Here is a 25,791-nt window from a genome sequence, read left to right as displayed (position 1 = left end):
TGTTTGTAACCTTACATGTATTTTCATCGCTTGTTTGTCTTCTATGGCCAGTGGAAACTGTTTGAGCAGAAAATCGATTATTCTCTGGAGTTGATGTTTTATATTTACTCAATATACAACTAAGTTGGAATACAGACTCGGATTCGTTATCATATAGGATTCCTGGTTTGGGATCACTAAAGTGGTAAACTTCTAAGACGAGAAGGAGGCACGGCTTGCCCAGTCGTCTAAGGCGCCGCGATTCGCTGTGCAGTGTTGCGTCCCTTGGGCACGCCAGAAACCTATGATTGTAGGTTCGAATCCCGGTTCGCCCCGATTATGTTTCTAGGTTTGTCAGCACCATACCCGTGCTCGTGGGTTTTACCGAAGTGATAAACGTCTGAGACCTGCATCACTTCGGGCTTTTCTCCCACATTAAGCTGACACGCCGTGATATAACTGGAATACTGTCAAAAGCGGCGTTAAACCCAACTCACCCACTCTAAGACGCGAATGGCTTTGTGTTCTCCTCCAACATTATGCTGACACTGCATGATATGGCTGCAATACTATTAAAATTGGCGTTAAACCAAGTTCACTTACTCACCCACTAATCAAATAGTGCAATATTAGTATGTTACAAGTAAACATAGATCCTGCATTAAACCATCAACATTTAAGGTGGAGATCAATATGTGATATAAGGATGATGAAACAGTCATGTGTAATTCAAAATGTCTAAGATTGTTCGCACCTTACCTTTTAGTGTCTAGCATTGCTTGAATAAAAGCGACAACCCTTTTCATATTTATAAGAAATCTCTGTTTAAAGTTGAGTCCATTGTATAATTCTGATAATATCATAAGTATGTTGGTGAATCACTATTAAATAGTGATGATACCAGGTGTTCGCAAAAAGGTCAGAGTATCCTGCCCCACTGTCACAAACACATGCAAAGGCAAGTCAACTGCTCACCCAAAAAGAAACACGGGAACATAAGGTATAGGACAAAATAGGAAAGTGCATCGGACATCATTTTTGTCACCACCGAGCCAAATTTGTGAATGTTCACCCAGGAAGCGCTGCCTAGTCAAACCCTCCCAGAACTTTTTTCGGAGAATGTGAAGATTCACCAACACTGCAGCCTCCTTCTTCTCGCGTCGCTATATGGCTGAAATAATGCCGATGCGTCGTTACATTTTATCTCACTCCCTCACTCACTCTTCTTCTTCTTCTTCTCAACACTGCAGCCATTTCTTCTTCTTCTTCTTCTTATTCTTCTAGAAGTGAGACTCAGTGACTTGGTTGATTGCATGTCATCGTTACTAGGCGGCGTGGTTCTTTACTCATAATACCAATCACTGGTATCTCCAGACCACCACCACATAGCTGGAATATTGGTGAGTGCGGCGTTAAACAATAAACACTGATTCCCCAGTTTTTAACGTCTACGACCTGCGTTATTTCCCCCTCTTCTCCAATAATAAGCTCATGTTGATGCCGGATATAACGAGAATACATAACGGCATTAAACCCATGTCACTCACCCACAGCTGGTCATACAAGCAGTTCGTTGTACTGTCGCACAGGTGTCGATAACCTAATAAAGGTCAATGTCAGTCCTACACTAGTACTTTTGTACGCGGATTTCTTCCATTAAAAACCGCTGTGAATCATTGAAAAGAACAAATATCACCACGGTGGTCCGATCTACGTGATATATGCTCAACCTTCACATCACAGCCCGTGTCAAGGTGACCCCAGTCTCTTATGATAAGGCGACTCTCGGAGCCGTCAGTTTGCTTCAGACAACGGAACCGAAAAGATGGCAGATATTCAGCTGAGCAAGTACCACGTGTCTAAGGACATCGGATTTCTCCTGGAACCTCTTCAGGTATTAGTGTTCCTGCAACTCTTTAGGTTTCTCTTAAGCATCATTGCGTTTATTAAGCCACAAAATTATTTTTTTTATCAATAACCAAACCATTTTTTTAGTAACTGATGTCTACATTCTGGTTATTGTTGGAACATTGTCACGAACAAAGATGTGCCAGTTTCATTTGTCAACTTTTATTATTTATTTCACATAATCTTTATGTTCTTTTAAGGATGTGCTGCCTGACTATTTCGAGCCCTGGAATCGCCTGGCGAAGTCTTTGCCAGAACTTGTAGCCAGTCACAAGTTCAGAGATGCAGTGAAAGAGGTGGGTCGCTTTCTTGTCAACTTGTTCGCGAACACCTGGTATCATTACTGTTTGATAGTGATTCATAAAACATTCTTATAGTCGGAATCGTACAATGGACTCTGCTTTAAATAGAGATTCCTGATTATTTTTGAAATGAGTTTGGTGCTTTTATTTAAATGTAAAAGATGCTGTATACAAGGGAAACAGTGTTACCCCGAACTCAATTATCGAGATTTACGGCGATATTATTCGTGAACGTCGCAATGAGCTTACACCAACATCCTGCTTGGCGTGAACTGTGGATAACTTCCAATGACTTCAAATTATTTTTGATTATATATTTTGAATGTTTCTTGTTCAGTCCTGTTACTGACATATGCTTTGAGGAGTTACATACCCTTAATCGAAGTCAGTTTTTAGAAAATCAAATATGGAACAAGCACTCTACCATAGTCTTGTATTACAGATGCCTTTGTTGGATCAGTCCAAGTTGGCCGGGTACCGTCAGAAGCGGTTGGCCCATCTGCAGCTGGTTCTCATTACATCCGGGTACCTGTGGCAGGAGGGGGAGGGTGGAGCAGTGCAGGTAGGGCTCCTTTAAATATTTTATAACATTTTCAAACTTCAGTATCAGATACTATCATGGTTGGGGCGATGGGAGCAATGAGCTTTATCCTAGAGCTTTTGTACCCCCACATCTCCTTACTGGCACTTACTATCTTAATCGAAAATTATGCTTACCCCCTTCGCGAACAGCTGGCGTCATCACCGATTTTTCATTCATATAATTTTGCCTTTTACGTCTTATGGAATCTTGTTTCGTCGGAGAATCGAGACTTGGTATTTTCTGGCTTTGAAGTTATATTTTTACATCACCTTTTACGCTGTTTGGAATGTGTTTCGCCCGATATTCGAGACTGAATACACTCCGGCGTTGGAGTCTTGAAAACCATGTTGACCTTCATAAAGGAGACAAAAGACGCTGGTCAAATGGCAGTCCTAGGAAATCTGATTCAGGTCACTGAAAACCAACTTGTGTTTCTGCCATCTCATATTTTTATACTAGTTTGGCATTAACTGATTGCCGTAATTACACGAACCAGTGTCTCAGCTTTGCACGAGGCATTGCAACATTTAGACTTCGGCTCCCAATTGACACAAGATGATCCTGCATAGTTCCCCCTTTAAGTGAGTGAGTGAGTGAGTGAGTATGGTTTTACGCCGCTTTTAGCAATATTCAAGCAATATCACGGCGGGGGACACCAGAAATGGGCTTCTCACATTGTACCCATGTCGGGAATCGAAACCGGGCCTTCGGCGTGACGAGCGAACGCTTTAACCACAGGGCTACCCGAACGCCGCCCCCCTCCCCCTTTAAGCTTTGAATTGTCAGAATTTATGCTATGACTTGCATTCGTGTTGTAGAACTTAGTTTCATGATTACTCCAGATCTAGTAATACAACTCAGGTGGTACTTGTAACGGGGTTGCACAGGTGGCCAAGTCGTCTAAGGCGCCGCGTTTCGCCTTGCAGAGTTGCGTCCCTTGGGCACGTCAGAAACCTGTGATTGTAGGTTCGAATCCCGGTTCGCCCCGATTATGTTTCGAGGTTGTCAGCACCATACCCGTGCTCGTGGATTTCACCGAAGTGGTAAACGTCTGAGACCTGCATCACTTCGGGCTTTCCTCCCATTTTAAGCTGACACGCCGCGATATGACTGGAATAATGTTAAAAGCGGCGTTAAACTCAACTCACTCACTACTTATCACTACCTGAACTTTAATGTAGATAATTTTCATGTCGGTCTTTATGAACATATATTCAAAAGGATTACTGAGCCGGTGGGGTACGATACGCTTACCTTTTCGCGAGCACACGTTATAATAACTATTTGACGGTGATTCATAAACATATTCTTCTGATATAGTCGAAATGGGAAAATGGAGATTTCTTTGCTTATAGAAATGGTTTAGTTGCTTTTATTTATATATAATCTGAATTAAATGAATTAATCTGACTTTTCATCTTAAAGGTGAGAATAAATGATAGTGATGATATGTTACATTATTTGGAATTGCTTGTCGTGTAGATAGAGGATTCATCACGAGTGTTTTTTAATATGGGAAATATCAACCGAGTCTTAGTTAATCGGTATTTGCCGAGCCTTTGGCGAGGCAAATACCGATTAACGGGACGAGGTTGATATTTCCCATATCAAAAAAACACGAGTGATGAGTTCTATTTATCATTTTCACATTTTTGCTTCCCAATTAAGGAATAATTGCATTAAACATTAACATAAAAAAACATCGAAAAAAGTCCCACTTTCGGTTATCTAATTTGCATATCTAATTTGCATACTTATGTCATTGGGGTATGACATACATGTTTTTATGTCATAAGCTTATGTCATGGATTAATGCTTTAGTTAAATGATAAATGTCACTTTATATATAGGTATATAATATGTGTTTCCCATAAATCGTGTTGATAGTATGTCTATCGTCTACTGTGATACATCCCGATCATTACGGCACATTACTTGTAGGGTGGACCTGGATGTAAGGCGGTGTCATTGCCATATACAACTTGTATATTTAGCTTGTATAGGAATGTGTTGCTATACCATAGTGACACACAACTTGAATATCTAGCGACTACTTGAATGTGCCGTGGCTCCATTTTGACACTTTACTTGTATATCTAGCGACTACCTGAAAATGTTTCGACACCATTTTGACACTTTACTTGTATATCTAGCGACTACCTGAATGTGCCGTGGCTCCATTTTGACGAATTACTTGTATATCTAGCGACTACCTGAATACGTTTCGGCATCATTTTGACATATTACTTGTATATCTAGCGACTACCTGAATGTGCCGTGACTCCATTTTGACGAATTACTTGTATATCTAGCGGCTACCCGAATGTGCCGTGGCTGCATTTTGACAAATCACTTGTATATCTAGCGGCTACCTGAATGTGCAGTGGCTCCATTTTGACAAATCACTTGTATATCTAGCGGCTACCTGAATGTGTTTCGGAACCTTTTTGACATATTACTGTATATCTAGCGGCTACCTGAATGTGTTTCGGAACCTATTTGACATATTACTGTATATCTAGCGGCTACCTGAATGTGCCGTGGCTCCATTTTGACAAATTACTTGTATATCTAGCGGCTACCTGAATGTGTTTCGGAACCTTTTTGACATATTACTTGTATATCTAGCGGCTACCTGAATGTGTTTCGGAACCTATTTGACATATTACTGTATATCTAGCGGCTACTTGAATGTGCCGTGGCTCCATTTTGACACTTTACTTGTATATCTAGCGGCCACCCGAATGTGTTTCGGCACCATTTTGACATATTACTGCATATCTAGCATCTACCTGAATGTGCCATGGCACCGTTTTGACATATTACTCGTATATTTAGCGGCTACCTGAATGTGTTGTGGCGCCCTTTTGACATATTACCGTATATCTAGCGGCTACCTGATTGTGCCGGGGCATTATTTTGACACATAACTTGTATATCTTGCGGCTACCTGAATGTGTTTCGGCATCATTTTGACATTTTACTTGTATATCTAGTGGCTACCTGAATGTGCCATGCCACCGTCTTGACATATTACTCGTATATTTAGCGGCTACCTGAATGTGTTTCGGCACCATTTTAACATATTACCCGTATATTTAGCGGCTACCTGAATGTGTTTCGACATCATTTTGACATATTACTTGTATCTCTAGCGGCTACCTGAATGTGTTTCCAAGCCATTGTGGAACGTGTCCAACGACCTGGGCTTGAAGCCTGTCCTGACTTATGCCGACATTTGTCTCACTAACTGCAAGGTGAAGAACGGGTGAGTTGTACTTAGAGCGTTGGTTTGAGTGATCTGAGTTTAACGTCGCTTTGAAGTATATTTAAACTTAATGTGGGTGAAGTAATTAAGGCTGTTTGACGTTTGTCATTTTCTTGAAACCAGCAAGCTGTTGGCGCCCACGGACCAAGGAATCGAACCTAGAATTGTAACCCACGGTTTTGAGACCTCAGATGACAATTTTTCGGCTACAAGTATCATCCTTCACCCTGTTATCCCAACAAACAGAGGATTTTATATGTGTGTTCAAGTCATACTATTTTTACGACAGAGATGTGTAAATTCCGGTATTTGTCATGGGAAGATCCGGGTAGAATAGGTCTTCAGCAACCCATGCTTGCCGTAAAAGGCGACTGTGCTTGTCGTAAGAGGCGACTAACGGGATCGGGTGGTCAGGCTCGTTGACTTGGTTGTTGCATGTCATCGTATCTCAATTGCGTGGATCGATGCTCATGATATCAATCACTGGATTGTCTTGTCCAGAGTCGATTATTTACAGACCGCCGTCATATAGCTACAATATTGCTGAGTGCGGCGTTAAACAACAAACCAACCAACCAACCAAAATTCCGGTATTTAGACACTCTGGTATATTCCGGTTTCGACAAATTGTGGTTCCGCTGCCATTGCGACTTGCTGTCCTTATAGGTCAACACTTAAATTCGTCTCTGTATGTAGACATCTTCTTCGGTAAACTTATTCAGACACTCGCTATCTCTTGGGAAATATCGGAATTAAGACACTCGTGTCGTAAACATAGTATGACATAAACACTCATATAATATCCTCTATATACAGTTCTGAATATATGATAATTCTGCGATGTCAAGACGTTTCGGGACTACGTCTTGACCCTTCATCATGTAAACAAGCACATGACGCATTTCTTGAGGGTCATGGCGAACAACATAGTCAAGGACCAACCTGTAGGTCCCGTGACCAAATCATGGAAACAAAGGTTTGAAAGTGTTTTTGAGTTTCCTGATGTATACTGAACAATCTGAGTGATTCAGATACTAGTGATTGTGACAGTGATTCCGACTCTGCGTCTGATGGGTATGACGCAGAGTAGGATGATGAACTGTGCACTAAAGTAAGGTTAGAAAAGCATTTCTGGACAATGGATTCTGAAATATGCTGCGTTATTGGCCAAGGATCCTGTTCCCAATGACTTTGCTGAAGCATGACAATTCTTCGTGCAGCCAATTCCACCATTTTCGATTTTCAAGGTCAAGGTAAACCTTTTTACTTTTAAAAGTTGCTTGGTTGAATTTGTCATGTCAGAAAACATATTATTAGACACTAAAATCATGACTATCGGACAATGTTAACTGTGTTTGTGAATTTCACCGACTGCCAAAAGTGTGTTGGCCTTTCAACGTTTTTGGCCATAGCTCCCCCATTTAAGCTCGGAAGTATAGCAGTATGACTGGACGAGTAATTTGATATGCATATCGACACAATTTTGAATTTTGACCCCTGTTTGACCTTTGTTGACCCTTCCACAAAATGCCCAGGATTTTCAACCGGGCAGCCCAAGTCAAAATTGTTCAGTATACATCAGGAAACTCAAAAACACTTTCAAACCTTTGTTTCCATGATTTGGTCACGGGACCTACAGGTTGGTCTTCTAGTAACATGGATGACAACGTCTGAGATTACGTTTCGGGGCATGGTACCTTTATCAAGCTTTCACCTGTGCCGAAACGTCGTCTTATGACATATAGATGTAACGAAGAGTTGCCCCCATTCTGGTGTTGGTCCTTATATGACAACTGCACCATGCCAAAATATATATTCTTCGTTTTTTTGTTGGACTGCTTGTTTCGCCGACGGCTTATATATTTTGACATACATTATGTCATTTTTTCATCACGACATCTACAGTATAATGTTGAAAGTATGGAGGACGCCCAGGGATATCCTGATTAACGGATCCTATTTAACGAGTCATGGGCACGGACAATGCCACTTTGTAAATATGTAAGTGTTTCCAGCAGAAATTGGCCAGAATGTCAGGGTAACCGGATTAAGGGGGTCCGGACTTCTGTGGGTTCACTGTATACATTTACCGAGAATTTGAATCCTTCATGTCAACTTATACCCGTGTATCTCTATTTCATTATAATAGTGACATCGAGGTCATGTACAATCTACCCGGGGGAGCCGGCACTGAGTGGTTCTTGAAGGTCTCCGGACTCGTGGAACTTGCTTTTGGCAAAAGTGGTCAGGTGAGCTAAAACAATGTATCATCACTACGTAAATACTTTAATTTGTATTTTTAGGTCAGGTCACAGACTTTACTTGTACACCATGATAGTGTAGCTAAAGGTAGTCATGGCAATCAGTCGCGAGATGCTCGGTGGTCATTTGTATTAGAATGTCCAGTTCCACAAAGCTCACCTGGTTTCACCTGGATGACCATCTTTAGTTTATCAGCACCATACCATTATCACTAAAGTGTACACGACCTGTATAACTTCGAGTCTTCCTTTACTTTAAAACTTTATAACTGCGCCTAACTGTGTTGTAAAACGAATATATTTCTTTACGTTTTTATTTATTTATAAGCATCAAAATCTCTACACTTGTACATAGGAGTCGTAATTCAAAATTGACATACCGTTTTTATTAGTTTCAACAAAATCAGTAATGGTACTCTCGTTTCACTGGAGTTTCTGGTTCATCGATCACTTGATTGTCTGGTTTGTTTTCTGGCTGACGTCGCGTGGCAGGAGCACTGCTGTGATGCGTCAGGCAATAGATACTTACTTTTTAATGCAGGTAAGGATAAGAATTTATGGATGAACAACTTCTTTATTACAATTAAGAGCGACGTTTCGGTGTAGGTTCTAACACAGTTATCAAACAAGTAATATACACTCTGTATATCCCTTGCTTGATAACGGTGTTAGAACCTACACCGAAACGTCGCTCTTAATTGTAATAAAGAAGTTGCTCATCCATAAATTCTAATCCTTACTTTGTACTCCAACTTCTAAATGCCTATCAAAGAAGCTTTATAATGCAAATTGTATAAATGGCGTGTGCTACCGGTAGGGCAGGATATGCTTACCCGTTTCGCGAACCTGGTGTCATCACTGATTTTCGGTCCATTTATATAATTTCCAATTCTATTTGCCCTTTACGCCAAGTGGAATCTGTTTCGGTAGAAAACCTAGGATGCTTAATCTCTTGCATTGCCAATTTATCTTCCACATCAAGCGGGAATGCGTGGTATAACTGAAGTATTTGTTAACTGTTTGATTAGCGTTCTAGAAGTTGATGAGAAAATAGAGAAACGTGCAACTGTATGGATAGCAACTTCTGGATTATTGCACTTAGCTACGTTTCGATTTAGATTTTTACACGTCATCAAGCTGAAATGCTTGATAAGTTTGTAGGAACGTCGCTAAAAGTTGAGAAAAACAGAACCGAAATATTATTCTGAGCGGCGTTCAAGGCTAACGACAAGGTCTGAGATGTCTGGTTTCTGTGTTACTGGCAGTTCAGAATGTACTGGATGATGTTAAGGCTAACGACAAGGTCTGAGATGTCTGGTTTCTGTGTTACAGGCAGTTCAGAATGTACTGGATGGTGCTAAGGCTAACGACAAGGTCTGAGATGTCTGGTTTCTGTGTTACAGGCAGTTTAGAATGTACTGGATGGTGTTAATGCTAACGACAAGGTCTGAGATGTCTGATTTCTGTGTTACAGGCAGTTCAGAATGTACTGGATGGTGTTAAGGCTAACGACAAGGTCTGAGATGTCTGGTTTCTGTGTTACAGGCAGTTCAGAATGTACTGGATGGTGTTAAGGCTAACGACAAGGTCTGAGATGTCTGGTTTCTGTGTTACAGGCAGTTCAGAATGTACTGGATGGTGCTAAGGCTAACGACAAGGTCTGAGATGTCTGGTTTCTGTGTTACAGGCAGTTTAGAATGTACTGGATGGTGTTAAGGCTAACGACAAGGTCTGAGATGTCTGGTTTCTGTGTTACAGGCAGTTCAGAATGTACTGGATGGTGTTAAGGCTAACGACAAGGTCTGAGATGTCTGGTTTCTGTGTTACTGGCAGCTCAGAATGTACTGGATGGTGTTAAGGCTAACGACAAGATCTGAGATGTCTGGTTTCTGTGTTACAGGCAGCTCAGAATGTACTGGATGGTGTTAAGGCTAACGACAAGGTCTGAGATGTCTGGTTTCTGTGTTACAGGCAGTTTAGAATGTACTGGGTGGTGTTAAGGCTACCGACAAGGTCTGAGATGTCTGGTTTCTGTGTTACAGGCAGTTCAGAATGTCCTGGATGGTGTTAAGGCTAACGACAAGGTCTGAGATGTCTGGTTTCTGTGTTACAGGCAGTTCAGAATGTCCTGGATGGTGCTAAGGCTAACGACAAGGTCTGAGATGTCTGGTTTCTGTGTTACAGGCAGTTCAGAATGTACTGGATGGTGCTAAGGCTAACGACAAGGCCAAGATGGCATCCGGCTTTACTGACTTGACGGCTGCAATTGGCAACATGCAGACTACCTTGGCAAGGATGAACGGTGAGTTACTACCTCCACGAAAAGCCATTGTTACGATATAATGATGATGGTGATGATGATGATGACGATAATAATGACTATAATAATAATAATAATAATAATAATAATAATAATAATATAAAATTAGACATTTATATAACGCCTTTTCGAAACTTGTGCTCAAAAGTACTTTCAGTCATAGTCTTATGCAAACAGATAGGTTTTGAGCTGTGTGTTGAATGAGTATCGTTTAGTGGTTATTTAATACAATGAAAACGTAAAATACATCACGAGAATGGAAAAGGTGGACATCTTTGAACGTTTGGGCCGAGACATTAATATCCCATAATATTTTCAACTCTACTTTGCCTTTTAGCCCTATGGAATCTGTTACGTGGCGGATTATCGAAACTGATTATTCTCTTGCGTGGATGCTTAAATATATTTACTTAAGTAAACTTACAACAGTCGCAGGGACACGATCATTTGTTTTGTGATTACTATATCATAAACTGACCATATTTATTAGACGTCTCGGCCAGTTACACAAAGCTTTCTTGGACCAAGACTGTCATAATGTAAGTATATGCGAAGTATAGGTGAAACGACAGCCTGAGAAAGTTATGTGTGTCGCGGCTCTAGTCTGTTATTGTTATTTGAGGTAAGGTAAGGTGAAATAGAGTTTAACGTCGTGTCAAAGACCCTTTCACTCACACACCGACATGCATCTTTCATCAGACGTCCGGGGGTTAAATAATACAGTTCAGTTAGACAATAAAACATGTCTTTCTTAGTTTGCTACGAGAATATGCTCTGTTAATGGCGTTCAAATAACTAAAACACGGCCAAATAACAACCAAAGTACAAGTAACAAGATGAGAAATATTTGATAGGCCATAAAGGTTCATTTATCCAACAGAGCGGATCAATGGTAATTACAGGCAAGTTCAATTCCACGGCTTCGAGAAACGTACTGGCTTCTGTGTGCCCAATATTTCGCTATATTGCGTTGACTGTAGTAAAAACTAACATTTATTTCCTCACAATTATTTTCAGAGAATTTGACGCCTGAGCATTTCTACAACGGTGTGCGGCCATTCCTTAACGGGTAGGTGAACTAATAATGATTAATATTTTGGCTCAAACACAGCCTAGTGGTTAAAGCGTTCACTCGTCACGCCAAAGGTCCGGGTTCAATTCCCGACATGGGTACAATGTGTGAAGCCTATTTCTGGTGTCCTCCGCCGTGATATTGCTAGAATATTGCTGAAAGCGGCGTTAAACCATACTCACTCACTCACAGTATCTTAAGCGACATCATGGCATGGCTCGATCGTTTTATTACCGTCTTCGTCATGCTTGTGGTTTTGCCTCAGAGCTCCATCCATTGTACGACCCAGTATATGTAGAGGGCGTCATGGAAGAACGTTAAGTACAAAAGTCTTCGGAACGGGCCTGTATACAGCCTCAGACGTATACAACAAACATAACCTTGTCCTTTTTGATAGATCCAACTAAAGCATTTATATGATCGAATTCACTGTCACATTTGACACTAACATAAACATGGCAAATATGCGGGCCTCGCTCACGAAATGTCACGATTGCATCCCAAGTACCAAGTTGTAAGACTCCTCATTGTTCTCGGTGCCTTGGACCTCCCAGTCTGTTGACTGACATCGGGAGAGTCCCCGGGTTTGTTGCAAGGAACACAGCCCTTCTGATTAATCTGGTTAATGCAGGAGGCTGCAGTGTTGGGGAGTCTTCACATTCTCCGAAAAGTTCTCGGTGGGTTTGACCAGGCAGCATTTCCTGGGAGAAGTCCCATTCATTGTCTGGGCTGCGTGTAGAGGGGGCAAGGGCCCTGAGCTGATGATGAGCCAAACCTGCCAGGATCACCCAAACCCTCTTTGCTGCATTTTTTATATTTATCTGTATCATAATTTACCTCCAGGTTTGGGGGACCAGCCAGTCCTATCAGTGGAGGACTTGTATATGAAGGTGTATCAGACAAGCCTGTGACGGTACGTAACAGTTTGACCCATCTGGAATATTACCTCAAATGATGAAAAAAATGACCAAATATTTCAGTGTTATGCTGTATTATTCTACGCCAAAACATGAATACTTTGTACTAATGAATGCTTAATTTCAAGTAACTGTCACTTTGTCTAACATATATAGTATTTAATTTACACTTCTTTAGAGAAATCATTATAACATACGTGTGGCGTATGAGCTAGTGGCCATCATGAATTATGAAGCAGTCTATTTATGCAACTTGGTCCTGGACGAGAGGTGAAATGGGATTTAACGTCGCGTCCAAGATTATTGCACTTTTATAGCGACGTGCTTGTACGTGTGTGTGTGTGGCTGCTTGTACCAGTCCGGACTGATGCCGATTTATAGTGCTAGCTCACTGAGATACCATGCCGCAGTTTAACATGAATACCCCACTCAGACACAGTTCACTCACTCCCAGCCGACAATCCTTGTTTTAGCCCCTTAATGCCGAGCGTCAGACAGGGTAACAACAAGTACCATCTTTTAACGTCTTTTGGTGTGACGCGTCCGGGGATCGAACCCCGGACCTTCCAATCTCCAATCTCTACCGCTAGACCACGGAGGCGGTCACTTGGTCCCGGAGGTCTGATAATTATGGGAATGACAATGGTGATACCATTAATTGCGAATTATTGTTGATAAATGTGTGACTTTTTTCCCACAATGATTTATTGTATTCTGTTAGTATCTATGGTGTGCGTATGATATTGAACATTCAGGGGCGATCGGGTAGCCTAGTGGTTAAAGCGTTTGCTCGTCACGCCGAAGACCCAGGTTCGATTCCCGACATGGGTGCAATGTGTGGAGCCCATTTGTTGTGTCCCCTGCCGTGATATTGCTGGAATATTGTAAAAGCGGCGTAAAACCTCACTCACTCACTAGTGAACATTTGGGCACCAGGCACGACGTCAGTCAAGATCCGATAGGATCCGGAGGCGTCCATGATTAATATCGCCATGGATAACGAAGAAGTTTCTTTTCTGACAGATGATCGGCGGCAGTGCAGCTCAGAGCAGTACCATGCAGGTCCTTGACGGCCTCCTGGGCATCACACATTCCCCAGGTCAGTTGTGTCTCAACATCCATCAATGTGTCTCATTTATAAACCTGTGTCCCAGAACGCATCTATGTTGATGTGTTCCAAATCGGTAATTGGGATTTGTCTTGCGTGTGTGATCACTGTGACGTATTTGAAAAACCGATGTTAAAATTACCACGATTCTTTGAAAATTCTTTGATTCCAGAAAAGCAGGCCTTCTTGGACGAAATCAGGAACTACATGCCTCCCTCCCACAAACAAATGCTGGCTGATTTGACGAATATGCCGCGCAAGGTACCTCAAGTTGGTAAGATGAACTTCAGTATATTGTTTATGTCTCCTGTAAAAAAGTTTTTGAGTGGAACTATTTCTATGTACACTCATGACCTTTTCTTTTAAATTGCAGTGGCAGAGACCAAGGATGCCAATCTCACCAAAGCATTCAACGGCTGCGTTGCCGCTTTCGTCCAGTACCGTAGTTATCACATACAGGTCGTAACAAAGTAGGTATATCATGTGTTATCACATACAGGTCGTAACAAAGTAGGTGTATCATGTGTTATCACATACAGGTCGTAACAAAGTAGGTATATCATGTGTTATCACATATAGGTCGTAACAAAGTAGGTATATCATGAGCTATCACATACAGGACATAAAAAGGTAGATATTGATAGCAAGAATTAACACATACCTGTCGTAATAAAGTAGGTAGATCATGCGTTACCACATACAGATCGTAACAAAGTAGGTATATCATGAGATATCAAATACGGGTCGTAACGAAGTAGGTATAGCATGAATTATCACATACAGGTCGTAACAAAGTAGGTATATCATGATTTATCAGATACAGGTCGTAACAAAGTAGGTGTGTCAAATGTTATCCCAAACAGGTCGTAACAAAGTAGGTGTATGATGTATTATCACCGACAGGTCGTAACAAAGTAGGTGTATCATGTGTTTTCACATACAGGTCGTAACAAAGTAGGTATAGCATGTGTTAGGTATATCACAGGTCGTAGAAAAGTAGGTAGATCGCGTGTTATCACATACAGGTCGTACGAAAGTAGGTAGATTATGTGTTATCACATAGAGGTAGTAACAAAGTAGGTATAGCATGTGTTAGGTATATCACAGGTCGTAACAAAGTAGGTATATCATGAGATATCAAATACGGGTCGTAACAAAGCAGGTATATCATGAGATATCACATACAGGTCGTAACAAAGTAGGTATATCATGATTTATCAGATACAGGTCGTAACAAAGCAGGTGTATCATGTGTTATCACAAACAGGTCGTAACAAAGTAGGTGTATCATGTCTTATCACCGACAGGTCGTAACAAAGTAGGTGTATAATGTGTTATCACATACCGGTCGTAGCGAAGTAGGTATATCATGTGTTATCACATACAGGTCGTAACGAAGTAGGAATATCATGTGTTATCATACAGGTCGTAGTAAAGTAGGTATATCATGCGTTATCACATAAGATCGTAACAAAGTAGGTATATCATAAGTTATCACATACAGGTCGTAACAAAGGTATATCGTGAGATATCAAATATAGGGTCATAACGAAGTAGGTGCACCATGTGTTATCACAAACAGGTCGTAACAAAGTAGGTGTGTCATGTCTTATCACAGACAGGTCGTAAACAAAGTAGGTATACCATGATTTATCAGATGTAGGTCGTAACGAAGTAGGTATATGTAGGTATCTGTAGGTAAAACAGATCGTAAATAAGTTGGAATATTATGAGTCATTGGAGAGGCAGGATCCATGAAGCGTTCGTAGCTCTACGATATTCGTAAGCCTATGATAAAGTATATTGCTACGATAGCTCGTAACGCTACGAACGCTTTGTGGATCGCGCAACGCTAGGTGGAATTGAACACGGGTCTCCTGCGTTTTAACTACCATGCCACCCTGCCTCGATTTCAGTCTCTGGTTATCTCCCAAAACGAGGCTTTTATTACCGTGGTTTTTGGCGTCAAGTGGTTTTCTACCCTCATCTTTAGAAAAAGGTGTAGACAAACAAACATCGAATTGTGCCGTGTGCAACTAGACAAGCCAACTGTGACGTATTTAGATCACGTGTTACTAGGTCTTCCAGCCTTTGGCTCTTGATCGATGGTGTTCTTTAACATGTTTTCTATGCCTGTAGGTACATCGTGACAGCATCAAAGTCAGACTCTCCCAAGAGTCTCGCTTATAAGGACACCGGTAAATCAGGTGAGGGATATATTTTTATACAGTAAAGTACGGTTATAACGAACTTAAAGGGACTACTAATTTTAGTTCGTTATAACCGTAGTTCGTTATAAGCATAAATACAGCATAACTACAGCAAATAGTCGGGACCAAAAAAGTAAGTTCGTTATATCCGTCAGTTCGTTATAAGCGTGTTCGTTATAACCGTAGTTTACTGTATTCTTGTCTTTATTATGTGTCAAATGTTATGGGGAATATTTTTATGAACGTTATCGGATGTTCTATACAGTAAAAAAATATAATGTTGAGTCATTATCAATATTTCCTAGTTTCTAAAAACATGGAATAGGAACATAAAATGGGTTTATGGCTGCATTGTAACCCATTCAGAGATTTTGTGAAAGATTTTAAGGTTTCAGAATTTAGCTCATCTGGGATATTTATATGTCTATTTTTATTTTTAATCACCGTATTATACTTTCAAAATGCGAGATGTGTTTGATAGAGTGAGTGAGTGAGTGAGTTGTGTTTAACGCCGCTTCTTAAGAGTATTCCAGTTATACCACGGCGTGTCAGCTTAATGTGGGAGGAAAGCCCCAAGTGATACATTTTAAGACGTTTACCACTTCGGTGAAACCCACGAGCACGGGCATGGTGCCGACAAACCTCGAAACATAATCGGGGCGAACCGGGATTCGAACCCACAACCATAGGTTTCTGGCGTGCCCAAGGGACGCAACTCTGCACAGCGAATCGCGTTACTTTGTCTTTGAGTACAGTATAGTCTTATTGATAAAGAGGATATTTCATGTTCTCTCATAGAATGTCGGTGGTGTGTGTGTGTGTGTGTGTGTGTGTGTGTGTGTGTGTGTGTGTGTGTGTGTGTGTGTGTGTGTGTGTGTGTGTGTGTGTGCGCGCGTGCGTGTGTGTGGAGGAGGGGGGGGGGGGGGGGGTATTTTCACGAGTGGCGTATTTAAAAATATCTCCTTTTCCCCCGTCACGAGATGAGAGAAACAAAGTATTTCACATGGAATATCCTATTTTTGATATACTTTTTGTGTAGTTGTCCTCATTACAAATGAAAAACCTTGAAATATAAATTCTGCCTTCCTACCTAACACACAGGACCGGTTATTGTTTGCCAAATCTTAAAAATATAAAAAGTGAAAAATAAATATTTTGGGTTACGAAAATTATGTATTATACATATAGATATGATTATATACAAAATCAATATAACAAAAAATAATCTTGCAAAACTACGAGACCGCTGTTGGAAGCGAAAGAATACACGCTGGTCAAGTAACAAGAATGGCGTTTTGCGGAACGATTATTCTTAATTGACGAATAAATGAGAAATTTACAGTTTATAGCGAAACATTTTCAAGAGAATAACGAAAGGTATAGAGCGATATTAACTCCATAAACCACCATCTGTCTTTAGTTTGCCTTGTCAATGTGGAACTAACGTAAAACAGAAGTCAACATGTTGTGTAGGGGCTAGACACTTACAATAAAGGGAGACAATTTGAGGGGAGGTCACTCTTGTATGAAACTAGTTCCGTCAAAGTGTTTTGTACACAGCAGTTAAATATCAATTGTGATATTCACTGCAATGATATATCACTTTCCTCAACTTCGGAAAACTTTTACACTGAAGTACATAATAAATTGTCTTCTTTCAGATCTCATCCCTTTCCTGAAGGAAGTGCGGGATGACACGGAGAAGGTGCAGCAGTGAGGACCGTCTGGATGCTGACAGTGTGCTGAGCGTCTGGTAAGAGTTATAACACAGCAGCATCCACAACTTCACATTCAGGAACTTCATATTCTAATAATAAGAAATTCCTTGAAAAACATATATAGTTTTCCACGTCTGTGTTTATTCCACGTATTTTACTGCTGTAAAAATAACATTTGATAAATTTGATAATTGCGTAATGTTAAGTAATGTTGGTCATTATTAATCTACCTTTAAATAAAAAAACACCCATCTGCACTTTCAAAACATTATTCTCGGGGTGTATGTTGTTATATTTTTTTTTCACATCGCCCACAACGGCCGACTACAGAGACCAAATATATATCATCACCTATGAATTTTTTTATCAAGACCTGGTTAAGTCATTCCTAAAATTGTACGGAAAACGTTCAGAGTACTTCACTAAATATGACATGTCTCTTGGAAACGTGATATACGATTCTATCCCATGCTTTGGCCTTTGAATTGAGTCTTTGAGCTCCTCACTCACTGGCACTGTAAAAAAACAAATAAACACTTGCACTTTTTAACTGAAAATTGTGAGAGTGGCATGTGCTACATTTAGAACAGGACACACTTACCCTTTTCGAAAACACCTGGTATCACTAATTACTTTCAGTGATCCATTGATTTTCCTTATTATTTTGCCTTTTACGCCCTTCGGCAGATAATCGAGACTGGTGACTCCCTGGAATTGATGTTCTGAATCACCATTTTCAGCTTTCCTGGCCTCATTGGTGTTGGAAGACGGCAGCAGTAACAGCATCACTGGCCACCACTCTGTTGTCTGTTTTGTCACACTAAGGACGCCATATTGGCGGTACCTTCATAACGCCAGTGCGAGGACGCCAGCGTGCCATGGATTAAGTTCTGTATTAGTTCCTTGTGTTAGCAGGCATAATAGACCGTGTTTTGAAAGGCTGCAGCTCTTTCTGATGCCAATGCTGCTATAGAGCTTCTCATACGATGAGTTGTGAAAACTGACAATGCATTGTGTAATAAAAGCTGGAAGTTATTTATTGTGTAATGCCTTCATTGATAAGTTGTTTGAGCATGAGTTTGTTTGTTTGTTTGTTTGTTGTTTAACGCCGCACTAAGCAATATTCCAGCTATATGACGGCGGTCTGTAAATAATCAAGTCTGGACCAGACAATCCAACTGACATCATGAGCATCGATCCATGCAATTGAGATACGATGACATGCATCAACCAAGTCAGTGAGCCTGACCACCCGATCCCGTTAGTCCCCTCTCACGACAAACATAGTCGCTTGTTTTGTAGTGGGGGAATTAGTGGGGGTTTTCACCGGCTCTGGCATTATTACACACGTGACGTTTACTCCTTGATTTTGACAGACCAGTGTTCACAGTTAATATGAAACTGGGATTTGAAACCACAATCAGCGGATCCTGGAACGACTAAAGGGCACAACTCTGCACACTCCAGTCCAGCTTAGTATTTTAGGGAACACATTATACTAAATATAAACACATAAATAGACACAGCACCACCTTTTGCAACATTGCAGCCATAAAGTAGTTTTGAACATCAAAACTTGGCTTCACACATCGTATGTTCCCGTGCAGGGAATCGAACCTTGATCTTTGGCGTGCCGAGCTAATGCTTTTACCACTAGCCTACCTCCCGGGAATATATAGTTATGTATTAACCATAAATGTATTATTTATTAAACCCATAATATCTTTCACATATCAAATAATTCTCTTTCGAAAACAAAGTGATGGCGTTAAGATCTTCAAGTACGTTAGCAGAGATGTCCACCATATTGAACCTGTATTACAATAACATGAAAGCCTCCAAAAATACAATGTGAACACCAGTACCTACAGTATCAAAAGCGAACACCCTCAGAAATACACATGGTGAGGTGAGGTGAGGTGAAATGGGGTTTAACGTCGCGTCCAAGATTATTGCATTTATATAGCGACGTGCATGCACGTGTGTGTGTGTGTTTGTGTGGCTGCTTGTACTAGTCCAGGCTGATGCCGATTTATAGTGCTAGCTCACTGAGATACCATGCCGCAGTTTAACATGAATACCCCACTCAGACACAGTATACTGACTCCGAGCCGACCAGTCCTTGTTTTAGCACCTTAATGCCGAGCGCAAGACAGGGTAACAACAAATACCGTCATTAAACGTCTTTTGGTATGACGCGGCCGGGGATCGAACCCCGGACCTTCCGCTCTCCGGGCGGACGCTCTACCACTAGACCACGGAGGCGGTCAAATACACATGGAGGAGAGACATGTAATCAAAACATGAAGGCCCAGAATACGGTACTCTGTGAACTTATTGCGTATCATAAAATAGTGGCCGTAACATCTTCCCGGGGCAAGGGCGTTAACTGACTATCAAAGTCGAGTTTCCGCCCTGCCGAACTACAGGAATTTCGATCGTAGCGCCATGAGTGGCTATTACGAGTTGTGTCCCTTCTATGTATGTCCTTCCTATTGACCAATCAGATTCCATCACTCATATCACTTGCATTTGCTTCAAACAAAATGACGGCGCCCAATCAAGACGGGCTGATCGATAATCAAAATCTTTATTGTAATAAAACGGGTCATACCCCGCGAAGTGCATCAAATCACGTGAGCACCTTGATTAAAAATATGAAAAGATTTGGGAAATATCTGTCGACGCCCCACCTGACGTTGAAATCCATGTTGTTTACGATTAGACTATGCATCGTCCAGCTAAAAAGTAACTCCGGAATCCCAGCCTAGTTTGGCAAGGATGGAAACTGGACTTTTACAGATATTTTATCCACCACACCCACCCACACGCACGCACACACGCATACACTGACGCACAGACAGGCACAGACAGGCACACACAGGCGCGCGCACGCACGCACACACACACACACACACCCCACACCCACACACCCACACCCCCTCACACACACACACTGACACAAAAACTGACACACACACAAACACTGACTCACACTGACACACACACACACTGACACACACACACACACACACACACACACACACACACACACACACACACACACACACACACACGGTTATCGGTCGGTTATAATCTCAGAAGAAACTTGTGAACATCATCTACTACAAGGACTATTTTAAGACCGTGTTTCTTACTTAACGGTGACATACGTGAATTATCGGGATTATTCGAACCGAGACTGGCGGAGCCTGGAGCGGTTGAGGTATGTAAATGTTCTCGACAACAAGCCATCAATTACTATGACGTTCGGACTATCTAAAGTAACCCATTGAATCAATCGGCGTGGAGAGCTGACTTCCCTGAGCCTGGTTCGACTATGTACGTGTAGAATAATGCACGTACGAGGGTTTTTATGATATATTTTTTTAATTATAGGGTTTGATATTTGATATTAGGGTTTGAAACATCATAAGAACCCGAGGGGAAGTGTTTTATATAACTTATAAACCGAAAACATTTATCAACATTTTCATGTGTCAACCATACTTTCCATGAACCTTAAGAAACGGGTGTAAAATAGCTGTGGCTGGCGTACGGTTCTTGACACAGACATTCTTTAAAGCACTGTGATTTATCAGCGCCTCTGGAGGCTAGTGATAACTCACTGGGCTACAGAAACCACATTCAACCACAATTCCTATCATACGCCGAAGAATCGCATATTAGTATCCCCCGAACCTGCGAAGTATGGTACACTTTCTCACATTAAGCATAATGTGTTTGTTTGTTGTTTAACGCCACACTCAGCAACATTCCAGCTATATGACGACGGCCAGTAAATAATCGAGACTGGTCCAGATGATCCAGTGATTGACATCATGAGCATGAACCAATTCAAACATTTGGGATACGATGACATAAAATCAGCCAAGTCATCAAGTCTGATCCCGTTAGTCGCATCTTACAAGCAGCATAAGTTGCTAGGGACCTGTTCTAACCGGATCCCCACAAGGGGATTACCCTACTTACAAGCTCTCAACAATGACCGACAAGTGGCTCCAATCCGCATTAAGTTCTATACTGACCGGGGACACGGGTGGCCCAGTCGTCTAAGGCGCCGCGATTCGCTGTGCAGAAACCTATGATTGTGGGTTCGAATTCCGGTTCGCCCCGATTATGTTTCTAGGTTTTTCAGCACCATACCCGTGCTCGTGGATTTCACCGAATTGTAAAACGTCTGAGACCTGCATCACTTCGGGCTTTCCTCCCACACTAAGCTGACACGCCGTGATGTAACTGGAATACTGTTAAAAGCGGCGTTAAACTCACTCACTCATTGGAATGCCCATGAGGTTTCTTAAAAGTGTTTATGCGTTTGTTATTTATTAATAACAGAAAAGAGATCAGATTTTGTGAAGATAAAGTTTTTGTCAACTTATACCCGTAGACGGTATGATATTTGATCTGAACCCGTCAATGACAACACATCTTCTAAAACATTCAGAAGATGAAAGCAAAATAATCTCATAATAATCATATTTCTCAAACAATCATGGTTACAGAGTTCAAGGCCTTAAAAAGCTTTCAATATATTTTATAGTAGACATGTGGAGGACATTTCCAAATATGACGCATCGGTGACCAAAATGATGTACGATGCAATTCCCTATTTTTACCATCTTCCCGAGGCAAGAGAGTTAACTGACTTTAAAGTCCAGTTTCAACTCTTGCTGAACTGGCATGGAATTCCTGGGCTCGATCGTAGCGCCACCAGTGGTTATTACAAGTTATGTCCATTCTATGCCTCTCCTATGGACGAATCAGATTCCACTTCTCGTACCACTTGCATTTGTTTCAAACGAAATGGCGGCGCCCAGTCAAGACGATCTGATCGATAATGAAGACCTATATTGTGATAAAACGGGTCTTACATCACGAAGTGCATCAAATCACGCGAACACTTTGATTAAAAACATGAAATGATTTGAAAAATATCTGTTGACAACGAGTTGGCGGTGCACATGTTTTGCAAATCCTGCAATCGACCGAAATCTGCACGACAGTTTGCGAACCGGTTTTCGATTTCGGTGTGCGATTTTGATTTGACTATGCATAGACTCGTTAGTACAGCCAATATGTAACTCCATAATACCAGCCTAGTTCGGCAACTGTGGAAACTGGACTTTTATAGTCAGTTAACTCTCTTGCCTGGGGAAGATGTATTTTGACTTGTACCATACATGTATGTTCCCTGTCTTTTTAGATGAACATTTAATTTGTGTTTCTGTCGGGTGCCACAAGTGGGGCAGGATATGCTCACTTTTTCCTGAACTGAGAATATCATCAGTATTTGATAGTGATTCATAAACCTATGTTTATGATATAGTCGGAATCGTACAATCGACAAATGATTATGGAATTTTTGCTTGTCGGTACCCATAAGTAAATCTTTGATATAGTCACGTGACGATATAATTATATATATATGATGAACTGATGAATTTAGATACATTCAAATCAAGGCAACTTGATACGATCTAGCCGTTGAGAAGAAATAATAAATAATTCCTATCAACACGTGTTAGACAAACGTGTTGAAATGATGGCCATGGTCAGGATACAAATGTCCTTGAATCCTATGACGCCCTAAGTCAAATAAGAAATTACTACATGTACGTCTGAAGGAATGTGTGCATGACAACATTAATCAGGTTATAAAACAACTGTGTGCTATTAAGCTGTCATCCCCGTTTGGTCAAGGAATAAAATGCGTTTATTAGGACATAAACATTCTGTGTGTCTTCAATGTTGTGAATAATATGCTGATCTTGGTGGCTGGAATTTTGTATGGTGATGACCTCTATGTCAGCTACAGCTGCGAAAACAGATATTTTGTATGGTGATGACCTTTATGTCAGCTACAGCTGCGATACCAGATATTTGGTATGGTGATGACCTCTATGTCAGCTACAGCTGCGAAACCAGATATTTGGTATGGTGATGACCTCTATGTCAGCTACAGCTGCGATAACAGATATTTTGTATGGTGATGACCTTTATGTCAGCTACAGCTGCGATAACAGATATTTTGTATGGTGATGACCTTTATGTCAGCTACAGCTGCGATACCAGATATTTTGTATGGTGATGACCTCTATGTCAGCTACAGCTGCGATACCAGATATTTGGTATTGTGATGACCTCTATGTCAGCTACAGCTGCGATAACAGATATTTTGTATGGTGATGACCTTTATGTCAGCTACAGCTGCGATAACAGATATTTTGTATGGTGATGACCTTTATGTCAGCTACAGCTGCGATACCAGATATTTTGTATGGTGATGACCTTTATGTCAGCTACAGCTGCGATACCAGATATTTTGTATGGTGATGACCTTTATGTCAGCTACAGCTGCGAAACCAGATATTTGGTATGGTGAATACCTTTATGTCAGCTACAGCTGCGATACCAGATATTTTGTATGGTGATTACCTTTATGTCAGCTACAGCTGCGATACCAGATATTTTGTATGGTGATGACCTTTATGTCAGCTACAGCTGCGAAACCAGATATTTTGTATGGTGATGACCTTTATGTCAGCTACAGCTGCGAAACCAGATATTTTGTATGGTGATGACCTTTATGTCAGCTACAGCTGCGAAAACAGATATTTTGTATGGTGATGACCTTTATGTCAGCTACAGCTGCGATACCAGATATTTTGTATGGTGATGACCTCTATGTCAGCTACAGCTGCGATACCAGATATTTTGTATGGTGATGACCTCTATGTCAGCTACAGCTGCGATACCAGATATTTGGTATGGTGATGACCTCTATGTCAGCTACAGCTGCGATACCAGATATTTTGTATGGTGATGACCTTTATGTCAGCTACAGCTGCGAAACCAGATATTTTGTATGGTGATGACCTCTATGTCAGCTACAGCTGCGAAACCAGATATTTTGTATGGTGATGACCTCTATGTCAGCTACAGCTGCGAAACCAGATATTTTGTATGGTGATGACCTCTATGTCAGCTACAGCTGCAAAAACAGATATTTTGTATGGTGATGACCTCTATGTCAGCTACAGCTGCGATACCAGATATTTTGTATGGTGATGACCTTTATGTCAGCTACAGCTGCGATACCAGATATTTTGTATGGTGATGACCTTTATGTCAGCTACAGCTGCGATACCAGATATTTTGTATGGTGATGACCTTTATGTCAGCTACAGCTGCGAAACCAGATATTTGGTATGGTGAATACCTTTATGTCAGCTACAGCTGCGATACCAGATATTTTGTATGGTGATTACCTTTATGTCAGCTACAGCTGCGATACCAGATATTTTGTATGATGATTACCTTTATGTCAACTACAGCTGCGATACCAGATATTTTGTATGGTGATTACCTTTATGTCAGCTACAGCTGCGATACCAGATATTTTGTATGGTGATGACCTTTATGTCAGCTACAGCTGCGATACCAGATATTTTTGTATGGTGATGACCTTTATGTCAGCTACAGCTGCGAAACCAGATATTTGGTATGGTGAATACCTTTATGTCAGCTACAGCTGCGATACCAGATATTTTGTATGGTGATTACCTTTATGTCAGCTACAGCTGCGATACCAGATATTTTGTATGATGATTACCTTTATGTCAACTACAGCTGCGATACCAGATATTTTGTATGGTGATTACCTTTATGTCAGCTACAGCTGCGATACCAGATATTTTGTATGGTGATTACCTTTATGTCAGCTACAGCTGCGATACCAGATATTTTGTATGGTGATTACCTTTATGTCAGCTACAGTTGCGATACAAGATATTTTGTATGGTGATTACCTTTATGTCAGCTACAGCTGCGATACCAGATATTTTGTATGGTGATTACCTTTATGTCAGCTACAGCTGCGATACCAGATATTTTGTATGGTGATTACCTTTATGTCAGCTACAGCTGCGATACCAGATATTTTGTATGGTGATTACCTTTATGTCAGCTACAGTTGCGATACAAGATATATTTGTTATTAAAACTATGACCCTCAATATATTTTTTTGAACATCATGGCAGAATTTGTTTTTCAAAAGTCTGAAGCATATTTTTTTTATCTAGAATCTCCTTGGACAATCAATCTTTTAGGCAACATCTGTG

At 41.0% G+C, this 25,791-nt stretch overlaps 1 protein-coding gene across 1 annotated transcript; it reads left to right on the top strand.

The window, feature by feature from the left end:
- Positions 1 to 1,712: 1,712 nt before the first annotated feature.
- Positions 1,713 to 18,681, top strand: LOC124132382 (myoglobin). Its single transcript, XM_048403270.1, has 14 exons — positions 1,713 to 1,873; positions 2,088 to 2,183; positions 2,632 to 2,751; positions 5,928 to 6,040; positions 8,190 to 8,289; positions 10,486 to 10,603; positions 11,639 to 11,690; positions 12,537 to 12,606; positions 13,634 to 13,709; positions 13,891 to 13,992; positions 14,092 to 14,188; positions 15,858 to 15,925; positions 17,590 to 17,681; positions 18,387 to 18,681. Exons 1-13 carry the CDS (start codon positions 1,805 to 1,807, stop codon positions 17,643 to 17,645), a joined length of 1,137 nt encoding a protein of 378 aa, XP_048259227.1. The 5' UTR covers positions 1,713 to 1,804; the 3' UTR covers positions 17,646 to 17,681; positions 18,387 to 18,681.
- The last annotated feature ends 7,110 nt before the right edge of the window (positions 18,682 to 25,791 follow it).

Source organism: Haliotis rufescens, unplaced genomic scaffold (genome assembly GCF_023055435.1).
Source record: "Haliotis rufescens isolate VD_foot unplaced genomic scaffold, xgHalRufe1.0.p SCAF_3, whole genome shotgun sequence".
NCBI classification, from domain to species: Eukaryota; Metazoa; Mollusca; class Gastropoda; order Lepetellida; family Haliotidae; genus Haliotis; species Haliotis rufescens.
The sequence above is the reverse complement of the archived record's forward strand: the minus strand, read 5'-3'. Positions and strand labels throughout refer to the sequence as shown.